The sequence below is a fragment of the Pyrus communis genome, chromosome 10, assembly GCF_041283825.1.
Source record: "Pyrus communis isolate YQ-2024b chromosome 10, ASM4128382v1, whole genome shotgun sequence".
In the NCBI taxonomy this organism is placed as follows: domain Eukaryota; kingdom Viridiplantae; phylum Streptophyta; class Magnoliopsida; order Rosales; family Rosaceae; genus Pyrus; species Pyrus communis.
In genome coordinates this window covers 3928358-3954051 of record NC_142574.1, presented here as the reverse complement: position 1 = coordinate 3954051, position 25694 = coordinate 3928358, and the positions used below count along the sequence as shown (strand labels likewise).

The 25694-nt window shown below is 38.2% G+C and overlaps 5 protein-coding genes and 1 pseudogene across 8 annotated transcripts; 1 reads left to right on the top strand and 5 right to left on the bottom strand.

Moving 5' to 3' along the window:
* Position 1: 1 nt before the first annotated feature.
* LOC137730352 (uncharacterized) lies at positions 2–324 on the bottom strand. The gene has a single exon (XM_068469414.2). It carries the CDS (start codon positions 322–324, stop codon positions 145–147), a length of 180 nt encoding a protein of 59 aa, XP_068325515.1. The 3' UTR covers positions 2–144.
* A 2387-nt stretch (positions 325–2711) lies between these two features.
* On the top strand, positions 2712–5426 carry LOC137727576 (NADH dehydrogenase [ubiquinone] 1 alpha subcomplex subunit 8-B). The gene is made up of 3 exons (XM_068466415.2): positions 2712–2832; positions 2925–3134; positions 5037–5426. Exons 2-3 carry the CDS (start codon positions 2947–2949, stop codon positions 5167–5169), a joined length of 321 nt encoding a protein of 106 aa, XP_068322516.2. The 5' UTR covers positions 2712–2832; positions 2925–2946; the 3' UTR covers positions 5170–5426.
* A 413-nt stretch (positions 5427–5839) lies between these two features.
* Positions 5840–12215, bottom strand: LOC137727574 (uncharacterized). The gene is made up of 9 exons (XM_068466413.2): positions 11904–12215; positions 11712–11821; positions 11323–11530; positions 10701–11223; positions 10325–10576; positions 10020–10211; positions 9860–9934; positions 7208–9742; positions 5840–6408 (listed from the first exon to the last, which is right to left on the bottom strand). Exons 1-9 carry the CDS (start codon positions 12083–12085, stop codon positions 6106–6108), a joined length of 4380 nt encoding a protein of 1459 aa, XP_068322514.1. The 5' UTR covers positions 12086–12215; the 3' UTR covers positions 5840–6105.
* A 711-nt stretch (positions 12216–12926) lies between these two features.
* Positions 12927–16109, bottom strand: LOC137727575 (pentatricopeptide repeat-containing protein At1g71210, mitochondrial pseudogene; annotated as a pseudogene). The gene has a single exon (XR_015952283.1). The product of XR_015952283.1 is annotated as a pentatricopeptide repeat-containing protein At1g71210, mitochondrial pseudogene (transcript).
* Positions 16110–16506: 397 nt separating this feature from the next.
* LOC137727685 (uncharacterized) lies at positions 16507–18007 on the bottom strand. The gene is made up of 2 exons (XM_088677201.1): positions 17935–18007; positions 16507–17467 (listed from the first exon to the last, which is right to left on the bottom strand). The coding sequence occupies exons 1-2, from the start codon at positions 18005–18007 to the stop codon at positions 16893–16895; spliced, it is 648 nt and encodes a 215-aa protein (XP_088533327.1). The 3' UTR covers positions 16507–16892.
* Positions 18008–19813: 1806 nt separating this feature from the next.
* On the bottom strand, positions 19814–25527 carry LPA3 (Low PSII Accumulation 3). 3 transcript variants are annotated; one of them, XM_068467751.2, is made up of 12 exons: positions 25061–25527; positions 24030–24060; positions 23577–23669; positions 23437–23499; positions 23101–23212; positions 22819–22904; positions 21907–21965; positions 21715–21817; positions 21576–21636; positions 20528–20610; positions 20349–20429; positions 19814–20198 (listed from the first exon to the last, which is right to left on the bottom strand). In XM_068467751.2, the coding sequence occupies exons 1-12, from the start codon at positions 25393–25395 to the stop codon at positions 20139–20141; spliced, it is 1167 nt and encodes a 388-aa protein (XP_068323852.2). In that variant the 5' UTR covers positions 25396–25527; the 3' UTR covers positions 19814–20138. The 3 variants fall into 3 exon arrangements, with proteins under 3 accessions (XP_068323852.2, XP_088534706.1, XP_088534707.1); XM_088678580.1 differs by having other exon boundaries at positions 20308–20429; positions 25061–25511; XM_088678581.1 differs by lacking the exon at positions 23577–23669 and having other exon boundaries at positions 25061–25510.
* Positions 25528–25694: the final 167 nt, after the last annotated feature.

Below are 25694 nucleotides of genomic sequence, written 5' to 3'. Positions count from 1 at the left end.
ATTAAACAATCAAAATTTGAACTTATTATATATACTTAAGCAAGAGAGAGCAACAACTTTCATCAAGGCAAGCTTTTAGGAGGAGTTAGGTCTAACTAAAACAAAAGGCCTACACGAAGGGAACAAAGAGAAAGAAAAAAAGACTCAAACTTTCACTTTTGTCTCTCTAAACAGAACATGACGATTTACCACAGGGTCAAATTTTCGGATTTCAAGCTTTTCCCTCACCTTAAGAGGCTTCTTCTTGGTGTAGAAAAATCCAGTGCCAGCGGATGAGACAAGTCGAATGACCATCGTAGTCTTCTTCTTCTTCTCACCAGCCATTCTTTAACTACTTCAAACAACACAGACAGAAAGCAAATCATCAGCCACAGAAAACAGAAAGCACATGTTACTGCATACGTATTGGCTATCAATATCCCACCCCCCAAACAAAAAGGAAAAACTGCATAATTGTGGCCCGAAAGGAAGCACTTAGGCCCGGTTGGTGTCTATGATTAGGATTGGATTACATAACTCACTAGATTCAATGTACGTTGAATGAAGAAATTGATGTCAACTTTTTTCATATTTTGTCTAATTTGAAGGTAGAAGATGTACTAGTCGTGAATGAAATACATTTCTTCCTTCAACGGACAATGTTTCTCGTGAGTTAAGCAATCCAATTCAATCTTTGACACCAAACGAGGGTAAAACTCAATTAAGAATGAAATCAAGAAAGCTCTTTGCACCAAAAATTTAAAATGACAGTGGTCCATAATTTCATACCCTCAAAATATTAAGGTTGTACTTCTCTAATTGACGATATCCACCTCTAAACAAACAAGTCATATGCACTGCTATCAACTCTACACTCAGAAACAGAGCACATGCAAAGGAAACATATTTCGTCATTACAATGACCCTAGATCAAAACAAGGCATAAAACTCATCACAAATATATTTCGTCATTACAACAATCAATGTGCGTCAAACATGAAACCTCTGAACCACATGGAGACAAAAATCACGGAACCAAAGGCAAAGGCTATTTCAAGAACAAAAGCTTCTGTTTTTTCATATGTACGATGATATTCTACTCTTCAGGGGGATGACGCTAAGTCACACAATGGGAGAACCATACTCTCTCCCTATGTTAATAGGGTCACACAGTGAGAGTAATACTACTAAATCGTAACGTCAGTGACAAGGAAGAACATAAACTGATACAGAACCACCCTATTACCTATTGGAAAAACGAGCCTGTGAATCTGCGACCATTCCCAATTCAAAAGATTTAAAACAAACAAGCAGTGCAGCAGAACTACTACAACAACAAAAACGCATAAAGAAAAAGATAGGGGTAGAAATTGGTTGAAAGAGTTTTGCACTTACTGTTGTAAAATTTAATTTGTAAGAGAGAGGACGACGAGGAGGAAGCCGAAGAGACGGATTCGGTTCAGAGTTGAAAGCTTGAAGTTGAAGCCCTAATAACACGATGCCATAACGCTCGCGTTGTAACTGACATCATATTTGTTTAAAAGGACTGAAATGCCCTTAGTTTCTTTCTTTTTGTTTATTTGGTAAATAAAAGAAAGACCCCTAAATTTCGCTTCTTGGTCCCCATAGTTTGGTTGAGGTTTGTTCTTCGTCCTTGCATTTTGCTTTGTGCCAATTTTACAATTTTTCTTCGGTGTAACTCGGCTTTCATGCCCTATTGGCCAATTCGGCAAAATTTTTAATATTGCCCATAGTTTGGTGCATTTTGGATTGTACCAAATTTTGGAATTAAAAAACAACAAAACTTGGCTGCTGAACATTTCAGAAGGAGATCATGTTTACACTCAATCTCAGATGAACACGTGTCCAAGTTTTGATTTTTTTAATTAAAACTTGGACACGTGTCTACCCAAAATTTGGTGTAAGCAAAACCTCCTGCTGAAATGTTCAACATTGAAGCAGCGTCTATTAAAAAATTATAATAAAAAGTTAAAAAGGATCCAAAACTATTACCACTAGGGTGGAGTAAATACTCTTGAGTCGTCGTGGCTGCTTGATCTCTATCTCTACCTCTGTTAGAGTTTTACTTTGAGATTTGTGCGAAGTAGACCATTCTGTCATAATTGATTTAAACATATAACAATTCTTACTCACGGACTACAATTTTTAGTTCTTACTGGTCTGATGATTTGGTTTTTTTTTAGAATATTAAATGACTAAAATATCCCTCTATATGAGATTCCCATGTTGCTTCCTTGAAAATAGACATAAATTGTAATTTTATTTATTATCTTGATTATACTGTTTTTTTTAAAATATACTCTCATAATTCTATTAAAATTTATCAGAATTCTAATTGAATACATCCCTAAATCAGGATACGGAGGTGTTTGAGGTCCGGATCTCTTTCACTAAGGTCATCGGATCAAGTGATCTGAACCTTTGAAATTTCATCCAACGGCAAAAAATTATTATAACTTTTAAGAGATCAAAACAAGTGAGTCATTGGATGAAATTTCAAAGATCTAAATCACTTAATCCGGTGACCTTAATAGAAGAGATCCAGACGAGATCTCCTTCCGTGTTTGAGCTCATAATATAGCTGTTGAAAAATAATAATAAACTATATCCGCCAAAAAAATGCATCAATTATAAATCGTGATAAATTATCGAATTCCAACAATATAAACTAATTGGCACAATTGAAACTATAGAAACTATAAGGGTCAAAAATGAAAAATGAAATTTGGCCTTTGGAGGGTTATGTTTTGTTCCTCCACCATAACCTAACACTCAGTTTCAGGTGAGAAAAACTCATTCCACCGCAGAACCCAACAGAAACGAAAAGTAAAGGTGCGGACTTTACCAATTCTACTCTCTCTTTTCCAATTCAATTTCTGAAAATTTACATTTTTATGTATTAATTTTAATTTTTTATTTACCAGAATCGATCGGAAGAAGTGGGAAATGGCGAGCGCAGTGGACCCAGCAGGAGATCCGATCCCAACATCGGCGGTTCTGACGGCGGCGGCGAAGCACATTCAGTACAACTGCCAAGCGGAGAACGTGGCTTTTCTCAAGTGCAAGAAGAAGGACCCGAACCCTGAGAAATGTCTCGAAAAAGGTCGCCAAGTCACTCAATGCGTTCTTACCCTGTAAGCCATTTCTAATTCTCTCCCCCTTTTTATTTCCCTTTGGAATCGGAAAGTTTGAGTGGTCTGTGATTTATTGATTAGAGACTGCACTTAGGTTGCTCAATTGGGCTCATACGTTATAGACAATTTGATACTTGGATTGCTCACACGAGCTCAATGTGGCTCATGGGTTTTGTAGAATTTGGGACTTGGATTACTCAAATGAGCTCCTTTAGGATTACTGAAATGACATCAGTGTGGCTTATCGGTTATAGACAATTCGATTGCTCAAGTGAGCTCCATTAGGATTACTGAAATGATATCAATGTGGCTCATGGGTTATGTAGAATTTGAGACTTGGATTACTCAAATGAGCTCCGTTAGAATAACTGAAATGACATCAATGTGGCTCATGGGTTATAGACAATTTGACACTTTGATTGCTCAAATGAGCTCCATTAGGATTACTGAAATGAGATCAATGTGGCTTATGGGTTATAGACAGTTTGACACTTTGATTGCTCAAATGAGCTCCATTAGGATTACTGAGATGAGATCAATGTGGCTCATGGGTTATAGACAGTTTGACACTTCGATTGTTCAAATGAGCTCCATTAGGATTGCTGAAATGAGATCAATTCGATTGTTCAAATGAGCTCCATTAGGATTGCTGAAATGAGATCAATGTGGCTCATGGGTTATAGACAGTTTGACGCTTCGATTGTTCAAATGAGCTCCATTAGGATTGCTGAAATGAGATCAATGTGGCTCATGGGTTATAAACAGTTTGACGCTTCAATTGCTCAAATGAACTCAATGCAGCTCATGGTATTGGGAACGGTCCCTCCATAGTGGAGTTGCATGGCTTTTGGAATTCCCATGAATTTACACATGGTAAATGCATGTTGTATTACATAATTTACATGCATTGATAATGGAAGACATGCATTGTATTTTCCTTAATTGGCTCTTGGCATTGTAGTGTAATTAATACAATGGTTATTTTGTGACCAAAAAAATATACAATGGTTATTTGGCTGATTAATTGGTGTATTGGCAGATAACTATGGGTAGCTTTAGAGAATTCCATTAGTGGGGCAACTAGGTTAAATTTCACGTATTAATGCAAGTCGGTGCATTGGTGCAAGGAAGTGGCTAGTGATTTCTAGAGGCCTTGGTCATTTGAAGCATGGCTTAGATGGAGTTTATCTAAGTGCATTTGGTACAAGAGATAGTATATCTCTTAGGCGAGACCTACAAGTGTGGGTTATCTCTTGGGTTACTAGAGAGGGCATTGCTCTAGGGTGAGAGTGTGGTCTTCATGGGTTTGAGAGAACACCACAAGGGGCGTATCCTATTGGATAGGGGCTTGGGCTCGGGTTTGGGTGTATCCTGTTAGACATCCTGAAGTTGCCATTGTTTACCAACTTGCACAATTATTCAATGGCCTAAAACCACTAGAAAAAGCGCGTAACCAATTAATTAGGTTCCATTGACTTTAAGTTCGGAGGAGTGTTTGCCCAAACATGAAAAAGAAAAATCCCACTGATCCCTGGATACTCACGAACAGCTTTTGAATTGGACGAATTTTCAAGGATCATCATTCCTTTTTCTCTCACCTCTCGAAATGTTTTGAATTCTGCATCACATTCTTGTATTTTCACTATTTAAGATTTGGACTTTTTTTTTCGGTGATTTGATAATCCAGTTAGTTGCGTGATGTCTATGAAAACTTGAGATACAACGGTATTGGAAACAATTTATCAAAGAGTTCCCAGAATTTATCGAGAAACTTGCATAAAATGTTTTAGTTCTCCCATCTAACAGACTGATGAACATGTTAGCAGATGCTTCTTTTGTTTTTCGTGGAGCAAGGAGAGGCAGGCCTTGTTCCATTTCTAAATATGACATTTGTCCTTGCAGGCTGAAGGATCTTCATCAGAAGTGCACGAAAGAGATGGATGCTTATGTTGGATGCATGTATTACAATACAAATGAATTCGAGTTATGTCGCAAAGAGCAAGAGGAATTCGAGAAAAAATGCCCATTGGCTTAAGAACATGCCTCTTGTCCCGCCATTACCACAATAATAGGGGCAGCGTGCAATGAGAAAATAGTGTTACGTATAATTTGAATTTCAATGGATCTTGAGCTATTTTCTTCCTATTTTCATGTCGAATTTTCACTTGGGTAAGCTCCCATGAAGGAAAATATTTTGCAATGTTGAAGAGTGATTGACTAGTGTTGCAGTTGGAATTGTTGTACCTTACATCCTATTGCTAAGGGCCTAATGGAAAATGAGTTTTATCCTCCTCTTACATTGTAACAAATTTAGAAAGCTAAATCCATTTTTTGCATGGAAGAAAGCACCTAATGCCAAGTTTAAACTCATGTTATCCAACAACAAAGTGTTATCCCATTAAAAACCGTCATTGCTTTTGGTTTTGCGCCAAGTTTTCAATTAGCTCCAAGTACTACATGTATTTTCTTAAAGTCTATTTTCAAGTCTTTCTAGGTCTTCACTTACTTCTTTTGCTCTGAGCTTCTTCTTAAACCGCATTTTCTAACCTTAGCATCCATAGGTCTTCGTTTAGCATGTGAAAACTCATGTTATCCAAAGCATTTAAATTTCCAAGGCCACTAAACATTGAATTCTAGTCATACTGAACATCCACAAAGTTTGCATGGAATCAAATTCATAAAAAATTATGAGACGGGAGCGTAGGTTAACTCAAAACGAGCAAAGCATACATTCATACATGCATACATATTACTTACATAAATCCATACATCCACGCTTGCATACATACAATACATACAAGTAACAGAATATAAAAAATTCAACAAATCATACCCTCTCCCTTCAATTCCTGAAGCAATGCTTTGGTATTATGATATGCAGAACAGAACCCAAGCTTTCTCTCTCTCCAATCTGTTATGGACGTATTATTACAATAGGGTTTGTTGCGCAGAAACGACTTCCAGATTAAGATTATGATGTCCACAGGGAGTGCATAGCATCCAATTGATTTAACTTTGTGGATTTAAGAGAGAGTTTGTAAAGCTCCCTCAGTTTTTCAGTATCCCCACACCTGCTGGATCCTGAAGCTGGCTGAGAAACAGAAGATTTGCTTGTGCGTGAAGAAAGTGCCACACCCAGCATCTTCTTCAAAATCATCTGCAACTGATTCCAAAACTTGGCATGTACCTCGGGGTGATCGGTTTTCCAAGAGTCCGAGTCTGTTTCTGACACATACCGTCCTTCAAGCATGCAAGACAGAGCTGATTCCAACATCTGCAACACAAGCAATGTTTTAGCTTCTTTGAGTATTTTACATGTAACAGAAACAATAACAGTAAGACAAGATTATATAAACTGTGTCTGGAACCACCTCACAAAATTATATAAAGTCATAATCCTAGTTACGATGAACTCTTCAAATAAAGAATAGCATAACATTCAATACGTGCTAATTCTACTTACCTATGTTAATTAATTGCAGTATAACTAACGAAATGTATAAATGGCCTCTACATTGTCACTCATGATGTGAAGACTACGGAAGACTGATGCAGCAGAACAGATAGCCAACAAATGAAAGAGAGGAGACCACAAGGAGTTTGATCAACTTCCATTAGTATGAATACATATCATATCCCATTTTTTTTTTATAGGGCCAGTCCGAAAATCAAAATTAAATCCCTTGATCAACTCCCTAATCAAATACAATCCTAACCAACTTAGTGTGATGTTACATGGCGATAAACAGGACAAGTTAGAGAGTCATCAAGATGAATAAAATCTCTTCTTAGGATTCAATTCCCCTGTATAATTCCTAAAATAGTACAAAATCTCAAATTAAAAAAAAAAGAAGGGAGCGTTATCACTTCATCAAATAAATAGCAGAAACAATCTTCTCATTTAAAATACATATTATAATTTGATTTCACGTACAGCTAAATGTGGTGCCATTTGTGCATGCAAATGTGTATAACATATACTTTCAAGTCTCTGAATTTGAGAAAAAGGTGGATAGACATTATTTGCAAGCAAAATTCAATGCATTATGTATGAAGCAAGTTCAAGAGCTTACTGCATTTGAGTGTAAAGGGCTTGAAAGGCTCAATGAAAGAGCTGATCTCTCTATAAGAATAGTTAGGTACATGGTAGGATGCGTTTTTGGGCTGTAGAAATCCATGGCCCTTTGCATGTTCCTCTCCGCCAAGGATGCATACTGCTTGACTCGTTGGAGAATTGTGTTTTCGCCTTTGGGTAAGTTGTTTTTCTTATGATCTGGCTCTAAGAATTTCAAACAACAATCCCTTTGGTAGCAAGCCAACTGAAAATAGGAATATGCAGCCTCCTGTTTCCGCAATTCACCTAATGATTCATACACAGACAGTGCCTCTCTAATGGCATCGTTGGCTGAAATCTCATGCTTTCGTGATTGTTTTCTTGATTTTCTGCCACTAGGACTAGTGGAACCAACATGCACATCGACCATCATTTCAGTTTCATAGACATCAACAGTTGTATCTTCTCTTGCCAAGAACATTCCGAGCCTCAGATACGTATGAGCAAACTGTGTGTATACCTCAGTCCTCAAATTGTTTAATTCAGGGCCAGCCTCTTCAACAAAAGCATTGAGTTCAGCTTTTGCTGCCCCATAATACTTAAGAGATTCAGTATATTCTAACTTTGTGGTCTCCAATGCATGGTTGTATGCGTTATGAAAGATCGGATGCCCCTTGAGACCATCAATCTTTGATACCATCTCTTCTGCCAATGCTCGTCTTCCATGCCCCAAGTTACAGTTTATCAATATGATGTTGGTATGATCAGAGACTTCTCTGAATGCTTTTATAGCATCTACAAAAGCAAATTCAGCCTTTTTTAGTTCTTTCCTTTCAAGTCTGTTTCGACCCAGTTCATTGCATACCCACCCTTTCTTTTTCATTATAGATTGTAGTTCAGCGGAACCAGATGGAAGACCACCTAATGCCTTTGTAGCAGCTTCGTAACAGCAACAGGCTTCCGAAAGATTGTTTTCAGCATCTCCAACTGCAGGACCTCCAAGGAACTTGAATATCCCACCATTTTTCACTTTCGTTGTTTCTCTCACAGAAGCATTAGATTGAGAGGCCAGTATCGGCCCCATGTCATGCACTCCTAAAGTGCCTTCTAGATTGTCAGAATTATCAGATGACACATGTTTCACTGTTAGCATATCCATATTTGAAGATTGTTCTATGGTTTCACCATTTCTCTTTTGGTGCAGATATCCACAATCAGAAACCTTGCCACTCTCGGTTTTCAAACAAGGATTATCATCTTCAGTCTCTCTTGCAAGCGAGAAGGCATTGCTCTTAGCATATGGTCTTTTACTGTATTTCCTGCCAGAATTTACCAAGCGCATATCGCCACTACTACTACTTGCACTGCTACCACTGCTTGCCCTATCACTCTGGCAGCTGCAATTTACTAGAGAACATGAACTGCAGTTTTGTGTATTGTGCCCCAACTTCTTCTTGAGCCTTTTAACTTCTTTGACAACCTCAGATGAAACTTTCAACTCTCTAATAGAATATTTTCTCTCTGCTAGTGGAGAGGTGATACTATCCTTAGCCAAATGGAATTCAACATAAACATCTCCAACCAGTGTCCATGCCTTGGCCCAGAAGAGGTAGATGGATGAGAACTGCTCGAATGAAAGACAACCATGAGTGGAGCTGGAGCTCAGATCTTCCTGATCACTATTAGATGATGTAATCTTTTTATTTGTATAACTGAATTTTGTTGGTGATGGAAAACAACTATTCATGGAAGAAATGAATTTTGTGTCTTCAAGATGCTGAGGCATTGATCCATATACAGAGCAGGCCAATTCTACAACCTTCAAAGCTTGATGCAACTGACCATCCTCCTTGTAAGCTTGTCCAAGTGCCAAATACGACTCTCCAAGCAAAAGAACAAGTTTCCACAACTTGTGATCCAATGTTGATGTTGGAAGCCATTCTCTAATGTCACAAACTTCAATACAGTCAGGATCACCACATGCACAAACAGAAAGATTAATAGATGAAGGTGGCCTATCATGGGTTTCACTCTCCTGGTCCATCAACTTTGATTCAGTAGTTTGCAGTTGGCGCATCCATCTGAGAGATTTAATAGCTTGAGAAACATGATGTATTGCAGCTAGCTTAGAAGAGATTGGTTCAGCAACAGTTTGAACTACATGTCCGGTTGTTGCAGGCAATTTGCAAACTGCAGAGCTTTCAATACCAGAGGAATTTGGTACAGCTTCTGTCAAATCTCCGTAGTCTGTGCTACCTTCTGCTATCAAATTTCTGGGAGAATATGCATTTGCTTCTAAAGTCATCTTTACAGAAGCTTCAGTTACTAAATCTTCAACATTTTGACAATCGTCATATGATTTTTCCTGTCCCACCAGTTGAGGTTCTTCATGTACCGTTGATTCAGAATTGCTACTTAAATCCAAAGAATCTTCTTCAGCATCAGTGACTGTAAGTTCACATTCTACAGGCAGATCATCAGGCTCTAATTCCAGCTCTTCATCGTGGTTCAAAATAAGCCTTGCAAATTGTTCATGTGCAGATGCCCGCACAACCTGTTAAGCAGTACATCAATTATTGTCATCATTTTCTTTCTGTGATTTTGACAAAAATGCTGAATTAGTAACCAAACAAATATAAAAAGGTAAAAATGTCAGTTCATTATACAGTACCAGATGATCTGGCGCATCTAGGAATTCCAAACATTTTTTGAAAAACCTTGCACACTTTGCCATATTATTTGGAGCCTGCAGGAATTCCAAATAAATTAGTAATCACTAAAAGAAGGAACAAAGGAAGCTAGCGAGTAAAATAGTCAAATTTCTTCCATACCACTGAAAGTGAAAGCCTGTGAGCAATTCGATACAAGAGAGTCCCCAATGAATACAGAGAATCACTTCTTCCTTGATGCAATAGAGAAGGAAGGGGGCTTGAGTTATCATCACAATCATCAGGAGAACAGTTCTTGGGAATCACAGAAAGATCGAAGAGTTGAATGACATCTTCCCCAGCATTTTTATACAGCTGAAATTTTTAAGATATAATGAATATTATTATGGGAATTGCAAAAAATCAAACTGCAAAAAGAAAAGGCAAATGAAAAATCAGTTTCAAATAAAATCAAATCACATCAGTACCCAATAAGCTCCAGGATCTTGCTTGCAGTTTTCTTGAAGGAACCTCAAAACAGAAAGGCCGTTTTGTTGCACCACATAAGGATGAAAAGCAGGAGCGCCATCCTCAGAGATCCCTTTTAGTAGAAATATATCATCTGTTTTCAAAAGCTCATATCCCTGCACAACACCGTTTTCATGATAACAAATGGCCATCTCAGGCACACTTGCCATGACATTGTCAAGCCAGGCTTCAAGCCAAGTTAATGGTGTAACCTGCCAGTAAGATTAATAAAAAGGAAAAAAACAGACAAAGAAACAAAAGAGGAAAATAGTTAATACGTAAAAAAAGAAATGGAGGAAAAAGAATAGGACAAAAATTTTAGTACACCACATCAACCTGTCGTGACACATCCCAGAGATGCAAGCTAACAGCAACATATTTTTCATTACTAAACAGAAGCAAGTCACTCCCTATGAGCATGCGGAAATTGTGAAATTGCCAAAACAAAACCCTTAGAAACCCGTCGTTACCAACTCTTCTATGTTTTTCAGACTCTTGTATTGAGCTCCTGGACTTCTCGCCAACTTGTGAAGCCTTTTTGACAGGATTGCGCCCCTTATTTTTCTTATCCTTCTTATTTGCTAAAAAGAAATCATCCCTTTTAAACTGTGTGTACTCTGGACTATTTGATTTTCCGCCCGGAGCAACATCATCATGCTGTCCCACGAACTGAGTATTTGCCCCAGGAAGAACAGAGGATTTTGATTGCTCTTGTGATGGAACATGATGAGTTGGCGGGCAATCACAAGCTTCCATCCGAACAGAATGCATAGCAAAATTCAAAAATAAAGACTGATCTCCACATTTTGATTGATTTTTACGTCTTCTTATTAACTTTTCCCCCTCTTCAATGTCAGGCCTACACTTGAGAAAAGGATCAGATAAGTTTTTATTCTCCTTCTAAATTTTATAAAATAGTGGACAAAATAGAATAGCACATTAACAGGCTAATACACACCCAGTATTGAGAACAAGCGTCTGTCCAACACGCTGAACTGCAATTGATAATCGAGCCTTGGAATATGGCATTTTGAAGATCTGCTTCAGAATGTCAGCTGGAGCAATGACGTCGATCTCATCCCCATAATCAACCAATCCAGACACCGCAAGGGCCTCACATTTTCTAGTGAGATTTGATGAAACAGTACCACCATCCCAAGCTATATCTGCCAACTCAAATAATACCATATCCATACCATGCTTGTTACAGAAGCCAAAAATAATTCTAAAAAAAACCCTCGAATTATTTCAATATTTCTACCACCCACATACTCTACAAAATTATAGCATCAAAAACTGAAAACGGAAAATATTATTAGACTAAAATTGAAAGAGAAGTGAGCATACCTCCGGCGGCCTTGGGGTGCACAGCAGCAATGGGAAGAACATTGTTCAGCGATGGCGGGCTCTTCAGGTCCGTCTCCGTCGGAAGCATTCGATACCGCGGAGCACTCACTCTGAAAAATTCACAAACAAAATCAATGAAAACTGAAACAACTCGAGAGAGAGAGAGAGAGAGAGAGGGAAAGGCGTACGGACGTTTGGCGGGAGGGAATGAGAGCGGAATCGCAAGAGTGGAAGGCTTTGTCGGTGGGAACAGGGATGGAGCCGCAGAGGAAGCCGACGGGGTTCGGCCTTTCAATTTCTAACTTGCCGATGCACTGAAGCTCTCGGGAGCCATCGGAGCTCGACGGTGCCAACGATGACCATGATTTCTCCATTTCTGTTCACTTTGCTAAGCTAGGGTTTCAGTTTCAATTTGTGATTTGCTTTCCTTCTCAAAATTTGGCGGACTCTCTGTAAATAAGCTTTGCTTCTCTTTCTTCTGGAAACTTCACTCAAATAAACCGCTACTCCTGGTGGACGCAACAGCTCTTCATTTATGGTTCCGGGTTATATTTGACCCAAAGTAGATGGGCCTTATATTTTTGGCACACTTTTTAGCTTTTTGCATATGAACTTTATATTTTCTTTTATCTAATTAAATAAAAATAATAATTACAATAAACATATTTTAGTATTGAGTTTGTAAAAGTGGTAAATTTCAATAACATGAGATATTGAGTATGTATCAACCACACAATGATAATATAATGACAATACAATAATAATATATTGACCACATAATAAACATTTATTATTTCTACAGAAAAATTTCAAAATATTTTTATTGTATTTAATTATCCTTAAATAAATCAAACGAAAATAATAACAGAACTAAATGGACATGTGTGTGACAGGAGACATTGAGAGGATAAATTAGAGTGTCTATTTATAGGCTTATAATTTATATAAAAAATGTCCTAGCTGACTACATATTGCATATTAACCCTGAAGTAAGCTGTCATATGATGATGATGAATGTTATTTACAATACTCCCCCTCGAATGTTCACGAATCAATAACAGTTGCCCAATAAAACTTTGCATGAAAACCCAATGGGATAAAAACAAAACAAAAGAGAAAAATCGATCACAACTTAGGAAACTTTGATATGTTTGATGCGCATAATGTTGCCTCGCTAAAACTTTGCAATGAAAACTCTGTATGATAAAAACCTGGTTGAAGCAAAAAGAGCACGGTGCGCTTATATTCAGTGTAGCATATTGTCGAAGACTCACCCTATTGAATAACTCTTTGGTGACTAACACTCCAACATGGTCGAAAACACAATTGAAAATATCAACAAGACAAATCTTACCACGGCAGCAAAAGCTCGTACAAGCTTTGCAACTGTGTAATGTCTATCAAATGAAATCCAATTAAATGAGTAGATTTGTGCGCCCTGTTGGATAAAACCCTTTCCGGTACATCACTTCTACCCATCTCTTTGCCTCAGAGGTTCTCCCATGTCTAAGAAAACCCTCTACCAAGGCATCGTAAGTCCATCGATTAGGCTCATAACCTTTCTGGCACATCTTTTCGAACAAAGCACAAGCGTGCTCCATGTTGCTTTGGCTTAGTCTTCTAATCAACAAATTGTGTGTGAACACGTCTAGTGGAAAGCACATTTCAATTGCTTCTTCCAAATTCCCAATATCTCGGCTCACCTTAATCTGACCAGAAAACGCACCAATGAGCAGACCAAGCATTGAACAATCAGACATCTCATTCTGCTCCTCTCTCAGCCGTACCCAAGACTTGTAGAGCTCTGGAGTTTTCAGAGATTGCAACAGAAGTATGTTACCAGTAAAGGATGTAATATGGCGGCCAACTTTCTCCAAGTCATTTATGAGATTTACCGCCATATCAAATTCTTTGTTCTGGCACATCAACTGTATCAGAAACTCGTAACAGTCATCGCTTGGAACCACTCCCTTCTCTTTCATTTCCATCAAGAAGTTAACTGCAATTTCCGCCTTTTTGGCTTTGCATAGACCAACGATCAGGGTGCTGTATAGCCTTCTCCCCATCACCTTTCTTCTCTGGTGCAGATCATTGAAGAAGTTCAATGCATCCGAAATTCGTTCACTCTTCAAATAACCCTGCAACATAAGAACATCTGATCTCACATTGGGATGAATCCCACTCCGCTCCATCATCTCAAATACTTGTCTAGCCAGATCGGGCCTTTTGGCATGCCCAGCTCCGTAGATGAAAAAGTTGTATATATCACGGCTGGGTTCCCTACAATACAACTGCATCTCCAACAAAGTAAAAAATTGCTTATCTGGATTTTCCATATCACAGAGACAGCAAATTACATCTTTGAACAGTTTACGAATTGGTAAGTGACCCTTTTCTTGCATTTCAATCAGAAGCCTGGCAGCAATATCCCCCTTGCTGGACCTGTTAAAACCATTTATCAAGCTAAAATATGTCTTCTTTGTAGAAACCTTATTAATTCTGTTGAGTTCCGCATGTACCAAATAACCGTCTTCTACCCTCTCAGTACTGCAAAGAGTTGTAATGAACTTATCAAATGTATAGTCACTTGGCATAAAGTTTCGTTCTAGGGCGAAAATAACCAACTCTTTCATCTTCTCGAGCTTTCCCTCTCGGCACAATGAGTCTGCCAGAATAGAAAATGTTTTCCTACCTGTAAAATACCCTTGTTCCATAGAATGCTTCAACACTCGATAGGCTTCGTCAATGCTACCATCCCCACAGAAAACATTGATCAAATAGTTGTAAACCATACTATTAGGCGTGAGCCCAAACTCAGATCTTGAATTATACAACTCAAGTGCGACATCCACCATCCCCGCTTTGCAGAAGAAGCACAAGGCAACATTCATGGTGATCTTATCAGGGGAAATCTTACCCTCCTTCATCTCCATCAACAAATCACAAACCTCCTCGAGGCGATCCTCCTTCAAAAGCCTACATATCAGAGTATTGTACCTAAAAGCATCAGGTACATACCCTTCCAATGACTTCTTGTTCTGCAAAAACTCCAATGCTCCATCCAACCTCCCAGCCTGAACAAGATCACGCATCCACACACTATAAACACTCTCCATGAAAGCCACCCCAAGGTCCTGAAACTCCTCGACTAATTGGCCAGCATGCTGGAACTTCTTCTGCTTACAAAGGGCGTCCACAAGGACACTGATGGCATGGCCAGTGACCGGCTTGCCGTCAGACACCAATTGACGCAAATAGGCTTCAGCTTGATCGAGCAACTTCTGCTTACAGAACCACTTGAGCATGATGGAATGGGTAATTTCGTTCTCGAAACCCCTCAAAGAAATCTGCTTGGCAATGACCTGAACAGCATCAAAGCAACTCTCCTCCACTAGAGCATTCAAAAGGACATGGTAGGCAAAGGAATCGAGGTCGAGACCCTGGAAGCGCATTTTACCAAACAGTTGGAGGGCAATGTGGGGCTTGCCGGCGACGGCGTAGCCCATGACCAGAGTGTCGTAAAATCGGACGGTGTGGGCGTACCTCTGCTTGCAGTAGTTGGAGAGGAAGTCGAGCATGAGAGACATGAGCTTGGCCTTGGAAAGGATCTTGAAGATGGCGTTAAAGGTGGCGCGGGTGTGGTGGAAGCCGGGCTGGCGGCCGGCCCAATCAAAGAACTTGAGGCAGGAGAGGACATCATGGTCGTTGCTGCCGTAGCGGAGGACCTCGAGGACGAAGGCCTCCGTGAGGCGGAGACTGAGATGGGAAAGGGCCAAGTCGGCGGAGGAGTAAGGGATATTATAGCGCAAGGGGATGTCGCCGTCGCCGTTAAGGCGGCGGTAGGTGGTGGCGGCGGCGTCGCCGTCGGTAGAGGATTTGAGGATGAGGAAGATGCGGTCCAATAAGGCGTCGTTGCGAGTCTGGAACCATTCTTTGAAAGAGAGGACCACGTCCCTCGCCGGAGTCATGCGGGCCATGGTTGAGAAAGCAGCGGCGGCAGGGGAAGCGTTGGGGCTGAAACTGAAGGAACAACAAAAGCAATAACAACCACCGCTGATGCTGCTGGTGGTGGTAGCGGCGGCGGCGGAGAGAAGAGAATTGGCATCGAGGATGGCGGCGGAGGAGGAGCAAAGGGAGCAGTTGGTATTGGCCTTGGATTTGGCTAGATTTCTGAGTGAAATAAGCATAATTACTACTGTACTATTAATCCGTCGATATTGTCGACCGAGTTGCTGCAGCTGCCGAACCCAGCGCAGCCTCAATTGGTTTCCCTCTTCCCTCTGCCCGTTTGCCGGGCCTGGTTTAAAATATGACGGGTTTTATAAGCATTTGAAATTACCATTATGCCACTGTCTCAGAAATCCAAGCACTGCCGATTTGATGAGCTGCGGAAGTTAATAGCATAGCAACCAGTGAATGATTCTTATGTTACAAAAGAAGAGTATCTGTCGATTTCGCCCAAGATGGTAAAAGAGTGGCGATTACCCTTAAACTTTTATAATTAGTCAATGGATCTTTAATGCAGTTTAATTTTGAAATTTATTTTGGTTACATGGTAAATGTTTGAAGGCAATAAAACAGGAGAATTTCAACATAAAACGGTTTTAATCTTAACCTTTAACGCTAGCAAAATATACATCCAATGGTTCAAACTAGATTATGCGATATTATTCTTTCACGAGGTTATTCTTTAACGAGGCACTTTCTTACTTTGATCTACTTCTCCGAGCGAGCGAGAATAGATTAAAAAAACTATAAACTGTTCCAACTGTTAAATATAGTGAAGAGTAAGACATTCATGTCACTCAAATAATTTTTGGAAAGAGAGTTGCTCAAGTTTCATAGATGATACATCCCAAGGAATATACACTCATTTATCAGCACAAATGCACCTGTTATTCACGCATACACACGTATAAAAATAACTCACAGAAGAGGAAGAGTTATCGGCAATCCAAAATAGCAATTCCCACTCCATCAAATGCGATTTCTCATTCCTATTTCCGCATGAGGGGCGCAAGATAACCTTTTCGAAGTTTCAGTAACAACTTCCTGTTAAAATCATAAAAACAGAGATCGATATGCATACATGTCAAATTGTGATTCGTATTTTTTCCCCAACTGAGTTTTACTGAAACACTTACCCTAATACAGATTGAGAATGTGCTTCTTTCAATTCTTTTAACAGCAATTCCAAAACCGAACCCAGCATCGTTTGCATTGTGCCATACAATCTCCCTTGCAATCAACATTGAAACCCAATACTCTTGGAGATCGAAGAAGAAGGTTTCGAAGCGATTTCCCTTTTGTTCCCCATTCATTTTCCCAGATCTGCACATTGGATTTCAACTCCCGTTCAAGGTCACATCCAAGAGCCTCTCGAAACTTTTTTAGCAACTTACATAGGTCATCGTCGGAAAGGTTTAAACTCCGAAGATAGTCCAGTGTTTCGTTTACAGTCTCAAACTTTGGTACTTCCGTCTTCCGGTTTTCACCCCAGTAAGGTGAATGAACCAGGCCAAATGCTTTTCCAAGAGTCTTCTCTCCTTCTTCAATGCTGATACCAAATGCAGATGGAGCTTCCCGGCATGTTTCCCATGCCTTCCTCTCTTCATCTTTCAATGTCGAAATTTCAGTCTCTGCAGTTGAATGTAATACCCATTTCTTGGTAGACAAACCTGACGAGCAAGCTCCTCTGTTTCGATTTGGCAAAAAATTTAGCAATCTGGTATTTGGTGCGGTATTTATAACAAACGCTGCAGCAACGATTATCACAACATTATGTCATATTACGAAACATCGTGGATTATCACAATATTATGTCATATTTTTCCCTCAAATGGCAAGAAATCTAATTCCTTGCCACCTTTTCCCTAAAAATTCAGTCTTTTCCGCCTTGAGAAAACTAGAAAACACACTGATTCTACCCAAAAAAGGCCTATACTGGCTATGGCAAGAAACGAAAACTAGCTATGACTGGTGTTTGAAACTCACGACTTCAAAACCCTTCAAGTTTCAACGGATACTGTGATTCCAACCCACTCGAAAGTAAGAGGGAGGACCCAAAAATTAGCTATGACAACTGACAAGTAAACAAAACTCAGAACCTCAAAACCATTCCGGTTTCTGTGTTGAGAGTTCAACATACAGCATCGATAATCAATGGTGTTATACAAGTAGAGTCATATGACCTAACATTTTGAAAGTTTCCATGAAATGGTACTCACAGTTGAAAAGCAAAGGCATGCTGCAAAATCATTGGTTAGCAATGGCGAAGCTAATGACCTTCCTAGCATCCCGGCACTGTCAAAAAAATAGAACAACAACAAAATAAAAGGTCAATAGGGTCAGAAAAACAAAACAGCTGACATATGGTTAATCAAAAAAGTGGAACAAACAAGGGAACACAGACACCAGAGCATTTTGTTGTTGTACTTACGAAACTAGCACTTAGTTTAGTGAATTGTACCTTTAGGGCCCGTTTGATAACCATTTCGTTTTTAGTCTTGAGTTTTCATTTTCTATTACTAAATATATATAGAGAACGCGAGAAATGCACGAACAAAATACAAGATGAAAACAAAAAGCTAGAAAAGAAAACCTACTTGAAAATTGTTTTCAGTTTTTTGGTTTTTGGTTTTCGGGTTTGCGTATCATTTCTTTGTGCATTTATTCCACATTCTTCCCACCACCCTTCCTCTACATTCATGCATCCTTTCTTCCCTGTATTTTCCTTTCATTGCCTTCTAACCAAAAGTGAAAACTAAAAACTAAAAATGAAACGGTTATCAAATAGACCAAGAGCATGCATCTTACAATTTCTCACCTGTCAAAAGACGAAATTATTCCAACATTTCTCACTATGTACAATAATGTTAAGCTCCTAAAGTTAAAATCACAATGACAATCAACATTTTCCCGAATGTTTACATTGACAGTGGTACTAGCTTAGTATTCTTTTCAATAACTCGAGCATGCTAAATTTACTCGGAAGAAGAAGATGAACAAACCAGAAAGGACAAAGGAGGTGCCTCCTCAATTCAACTAAGCTTCTATTTAGGGAAAAGATAGAAATTAAGGTTTGGTTCTAAGGTCTGGTTCCACTTTGTATTCGAGGGACAATTACACAAATGCTTTTACGTTTGACTCAGCAAGTTGGGTATTTTACCACCTCAAGATTCTTGGGTCGCATAACAAACGCATATCTCATCCTTAGAACATTAATCCGTGCTCTTAATATTGTTTATTAACTTGATTGTTGGAGAGCTTTTGGCCCGCAGGTGGCCAGGCTTGCATGAGCTCAACCATCCGCGACAGTGTGCAAATTGATTTTAACAAATTCCACCATCTCCAATGGTTCAGATAAAGCTTAAAATTTGTTCTTTAAACCCTCAAACCATCTTCAATCATTGAGCTAAAATAAGTCTTAGGAAAGAAAAAAAAAAATCTTTTTGGGTTAGATTATGCTAAGAATTAAGCTTGTCCTTCTGGACCCATCAAACCATCCAATGCAAGTGGGTTGTGCACGAGTGAACCGAAAGCCTCAAATCTCAATCCACCCTCCACACGTGCGCCACACGCCAGATTGAAGCAAGTGGGGCCCACGTGATAGTGTTGTTGAAGGGAGTATGATTCTCTCCCTTCTTATTCTTATCCTCTTTCATTCCCTTCTCTCGCATATTGTTTTTTGTCTTATTATCCTTATAAAAAAAATAAATATAAGATATTAACGTGATTTAACCGTGATCGTTCAAATAGAAGGAAATGGAAAGGGAAGAGAAATTAGGGAGGGAAAGAATCCTCTTCCGTTAGCCATACCCCAACGGCTTGAATTTGTTCAAAGGTTCGAATAATCTAACCATTTGTAATCCAACAATCAAAGATCAATTATTTTTTATTTTTATAATCCAATGGGGGTGATCAATGCGATGAAATCTAATAGTAAAACAAAGAGATTGATTCAACAGTTGAAGCAATTTAAAAAAAAAAATTAAATCAAATTTCACTCAAAAACTCTATAAATATCAATGTATTTGTTCCAGCATCCACAAAAATTCAAACATCGAAATTTAAATATTTTTAAATTAAATTATAGAACTTACTGAAGGTGACAATAACCTTGTGGTTCTTCTTAGATTAAAATAAACAAAAACAAGCCTCCTTTGTTCCCTAAACCTTGTAGTTGGACTTGGAGGACGAATCCAATTCAAAATAAAAAATAATATTTGGGATAAAGAAATTAATTTTACTAGTTACATTTTTTACACACCAGAACTAAATTACGTATGTGGGCGAATCAATTCAACCAAAAATGATAGATTACAATGGATTACATCATGCCCGTGCCTTGATTACATCTGAGAACGATCCGGCTCAACTGTGTGTCCACGATCCTTCGGTACATCGGCATTCATTTCCTTGAGCTGCTCAATTACGCCAAGCAGAAGATTCTTCCAACTCCACATCTTCTTCCCACCAAGTAGCACTCTGCATATTATATCACATCTCATTCAGTAAGATTTCAAGCCATTATTCTTCCTTAAAAAATTTGTTTTTGCATTCGAGTTTCTAAACAATTTGAGGGAGAAAAGAAAACCTTTAAGATAAAAGAAAACGTTTAAGATAAGGAGAGCTAACCCTGTAGCCTCTACGAAGAAATTGCAGCGAGCTTCCTTGTTCCTCTTGCAGTCCCAGGACCCTCAAAAGTTCTTCTTTTGTCTAAACGGTACACAAATAATCAGCCTTAAAGCATAACAAATTATGTCTAGCAACTAACAGAAGGTGACTGATGATTGGAGGTTTAGACAGAAATATACTTCACCCAGAGTAAAGCGTGTTGCACTCTCTGCTACGCAAGCATAAGAACCATCGGCTTGTTTTAGCATTACCTGCCAAGGCCCTGCACAAAATGAAGAAAAAAACGAGACAAATACCCATTGAGAAAACGAGAGGATTTTCAGAAAAATAAAGTGCCGACAAAATCATGGTTAACAACACAAACAAGCTGATTGTACAGCAGAACCTTCCTGGATAAAGAATTGATATTGAAAAACATAAAATCAATATCAAACTAAGTTCTTACCCATACCAACTGATGAGGAGATAATTTTAATAACAGTTGTAAAGAAATTACAAAGGGACAACCAGACACTTTAAGGTGTCAAAGATTAAGATTTTATAAACCTCCAGTGAGAATCACATAGCACATAGCTGATTTCGCCTTGTTTTTCAAAACAGAAAAATGGAAGTGTTGTATATACTAACTTCTAAAACGTACAAAAAAGTATATCAGAGAACAACGATTATATTGATAAATAAAATGTTACTAGCAAGATGAATATATGTCCCTCGCCACCGCAATAATAACACCTCCAAGTACAAACGTTAATTATAATAAAATCAAGACTACCCCATACCAAGAAGAATAACACTAAGTGTTAGAACAAAGATGCACACAGACTCTGCAAGTAGTACAAATGGTCCCAAAATAATCAAATTCTAGACTGTTGGAAACAAACAAGAATAAATATTTCTTGACATGCTTATAATGGGTTAGGTTTGTGATCATGATTTGCAAACATGAACAATACATTCTTCATCAAATCCAAACAGGCATTAATGTTGAGAAACCATTGTCACATGGATAATAGGCCTTGCGTAAATTAGCATAATTTAAAATAACTTCTGACTATTCTTTAATCATTCCTCCGAGAACTTATTGTCTAATCTAAACAATCCAAGTAATGTGCTCCAATTTATGTGAGAAGTTAGATTATAAACCTTAATGAAAGTGATCGAGGATAGGATGAGGAATAGACAACAATCAGGTGGTAAAATTTGTTAAAAAGAAAACATATTACATACCAGGGTATTGGCGAAATAGTGCTCCACTGTAATTCACTATATAAGGCGCTACTGCTACTGTCTTGAGAGTTAGCAAATAAATGGTTACCAAAAATTTATGTTAAGAAAAAAGATTATGAAACGCAAATTAATTGTATACCTTTGAGTAATCTCTTATTCGGATATAGAATACTGGTGTAAATTGAGAAAGAAAGCGATAGTGCAAATCTTTGGTTGGAAAGCCAAAAAGGCCCAAGTCAGCACTGCATAATTAACAAATTCTAATGTAAGATGAAAAGTATATTTCTAAAATAGCAAAATCAGATTTCAATGGACGGTCAATTAGGATTACCGCAATGTGTCTAGTTCAAGATTAAATAGAAGTGTTGGGGTTGACATGGTAAATGTTTCCTGCAAATCCCAAAGAGTTAAAATGAGGCAGCAGCAGCAGCAATAATACTTCACACAATAATTGACGGATTTGATAACACCAGCCACACAATTCTCATGATTTAAAATGTGAAACTGTCAACTTCAGAACGCAGATACTTCAAGCTTATAACAAGATGATGACACCCTTAGGCTCGATGACAGAATTGGAATAAGATTATGTAGCCGGGAAACGGCATATATACTACACCTTAACATTTTAAGATGCCCAATAAATCAAATTATCAATTTAATTGTACATAGAATTTAGTAAATACGTAAAATAAGTGCACTTGTGAGTTGAACTTGAAAATATGCATAAGACTACATGTTCCTAAAACCACAGGCCTCGGATCCAGTAATAGAGGGAGTACATATTTGATAGATCACTAAATAACCAGTGCTAGCACATTCAATTTCTTGACCTCTGTAATTTTCAAGTTCATAATCTTGAAATGGCTTAGCAGAGTTTTGTGAGTCAGTTTCTAGATTTTCTAGATTAAACAACTGTTTTTTTCGATTTCAAAAGATAAATCTGCAGCACTAGAAAGATTACTCGTATCAAACTAATCTTACCGAAATATATTGACTGGGAAATATCAATTAATATAACTAGCATGCAAAAGTTATGACACCATAAGAAACCCTTAAAAGTTTTCAAGTCCAAAACCATAGTTGATACTTATAGAAGTATACAATCATCAAACATAAAACTCATATATATAAAACAAAATTTAATGGTAGGAACGAGCATTCATCTATCAAATGATATTGAAATCATGATTGCAAGTCACATTCAAAATGGTTGAGAGAACTAACAAAGAGGAGACCATACCACATACTTCTCTATTGCAGCAAGCTCACGAGTGCTACAGTTTATGAATATATAAAGAGAGGGAGGCTGACTGGATGCCCAGCGACCTGCAATTGTAAGATATAACATAGCGATGAAAACTAGTACTCCACGGATAAAATGGATCATATGTTGAACAAAAAGAAAGCAATCAAATTAGCATGAAAATCATAAGTTGAGATGAAATTAAGAAGAGGAACACAAGCATTCATTTGAAGAAATAAACAAGCAAGCATTTCAGTCCTATATAAATTCATAACCAACCTTCATTTTCATCTTCAAAGTCAAAATCAAGTGTGTCCCTTATAGATTGGAAGAACTTGGTGACTGGACCACTGGGGACATCATCCAGGGAACCTATTGTTATATCATCGAGCTGAAAGGAAATAATCAAAATGAAAACAACGATTTAGAGAGCTTAATGTTGAACGGTAATCTACTTACTCAAGAGCCCTTTTGGCAATATTTCACCTTTTCTTATGATCGAAAATTTATTCTCAATCACTAAATCAATTCTGAATTCGTGGGGTGAGGAGATCTGATGCATTTAAATTACACAAAGAAATTAGAGAATAGTAAAATTCTGAGTTATGTTTTTACTGAGTCGATAGCCGTTTTGAACTGCTCAGAGGCCCTGCGCTTTTCTGGCTTATCAGGAAACACCTGAAGATAGAAATTTTTTAGCATACTCTTCAAATTGACAAAATAAAATGTCCATGTGAAACGAAGATTCTTCTTACAATGCAAGCTCTTGTTTCCCTTATTTCTTTGAGCTTCCTTACAACAGCCAAGACAAGTTGTACGTTCGCATCAATGAATTCATCTGAAGACCCCTTTTACATGTTTAGGAAGTTGAGAAAATTATGTCTCATGTATTCAGATTGCTATGTGTCATCAAGAAGCTATATCACTGTAATTGATAAGATGAAATCAAAGAACAATGATTTGGGGCTAAGGTACAGCATTTTTTTTTCTTTGGGGTTGGGGCTTAAGTGTAGCATAACTTTAAAGTTTAAGTAGTGAGAAGAAAAACAGAACACAAAAAACAAGTAACACTGATGACTACATAGAGTGGAAACAGTATGCATCTTATAACGAACTAGTGGAAAGTGAACAGAATCTTTAATAAACAATAGCGTGTGGCCATGCCGGGTCATCCAGTAATCTAATAACTTGGTAGCAAAAAGAGATACCTTATAAGAAGATATGTCGCTAGGCAGGGGACTGGAGGCACAAGCTCGAAAATATAAGGTACATGAAAAAGAATAAGTATTAGAAGGGCAAAAATATTATATCCAGTCAAGCTTCTAAACAATAAGAAACATACCAAAATGCTCATCCAAGTGGAAAGACAGTTTGGAATCCCAAAGAAAAGAATGAACTCACATTATCTAGTAGTCTCTAAACTGCTTAACATTCTTTTAACAAACTTCCATAAATATTTTACATTATTATTAGCATTTCCAAGTTAATGTGCCCTTTATCATGCACTGTCTTAACCAAGTTTTTATTTCGTCAAGTAAGTTTCCCGAAGCCTTGTTCTACTTCTTTGTTGCCCCATAAGCTTCTCAGCCTTTGCAAGATAAATTCCATTTTTTCCCAAATGGAAAGTTATTTATAATACCAAAAATGTCGAGATTCCCAAAATTACAGTGTGCTCAACATCATCATAAATAACATTAATCCCTAATTGATCATGCCAGAGCTTCACTTAGTTAACATATATTCCTCAGATCAATGGGAGAGGCGGGACTCGAACTTAGGATCTCTTCGAACATTCAATAGAGAAATACAACTAGACAAAGAACTAGCTGGTACGCTGACCTAACATATATGAATTCAACACCACGGAAGGTAAATTTCAGCTGTGATATCTAATCCCAAAGGCTTACTTTCAGGAATGATGTACGTATATGGAAGCTGACCAGACAAGTTGAGATTTTACAATCTAAAACAATAAATTTATAACAAAAGATAAAGCGAATCAGTCCAAATGCACCGAAAGAGCATGCTCACAAATGAACATTCTAAACTGGGTTTTACTAAAACCATTCCAAGCTAGATTAACCAAATGGGCACCAAGAAGCCACTCTGAAAATTACCAATTTCCCATGAAACAAACAAAAGTTAGAAACTTCAAAATCTTCCATAACTTGTCCTGCAATTTCTCTCAAAACTCAGAAATTCTGATCGAAATAAACGTACAAAGAGCAAGAGGACTTACGGGAAATCAATCTCCAAGCGGGTCTTCCCGTCTTCGAGAGCATAAGCAAGCGATCTTGCAGCATCGGTAACAAGAACTTCATAGGACTTTGGCTTGTAGACTGCAATTCCAGACGTTGGATCGGCGCTCGAAGCCGAAGAGGCCTTTTCGACGCACTTGATGCTTCTGCTATTCGATGGAGATTTCGGAAGCGCTGGAGAAGTTGAGAAGGCGGAGAGGGTGGTGGCAGTCCTGGGTAAGGAAGAGAGAGAAGTGTGAGAGAGAATTGAGTGGTGAGTTGGGCAATAAGGAGAGAGAATGCGACGTGTTGATGACAAGGCCATGGCCATGGCCATCTCAGTGTTTTGGGGATTTTGGTGTGCGGGAGAGAGGTGGAGGGAAAAGAAACTGAAATGGATTATTAGACGAATGATGATAAGGAATTTGAAGGACTCTGCTCTTGCTCCTGCTGGGGTCCTCACAGGTTAAATTTGATTTTGACAATTATTAGATATATTTTTATACCACACATTATTTTGACAATCATTGGTTTTCGCCTTATCGAGTTGCACGGGAAGGGAGCCTTATATCAAATTTATTTTTAACGAAAATCGAATATATAATTTTTTATTTATAAATAAAAAGAATATTAATA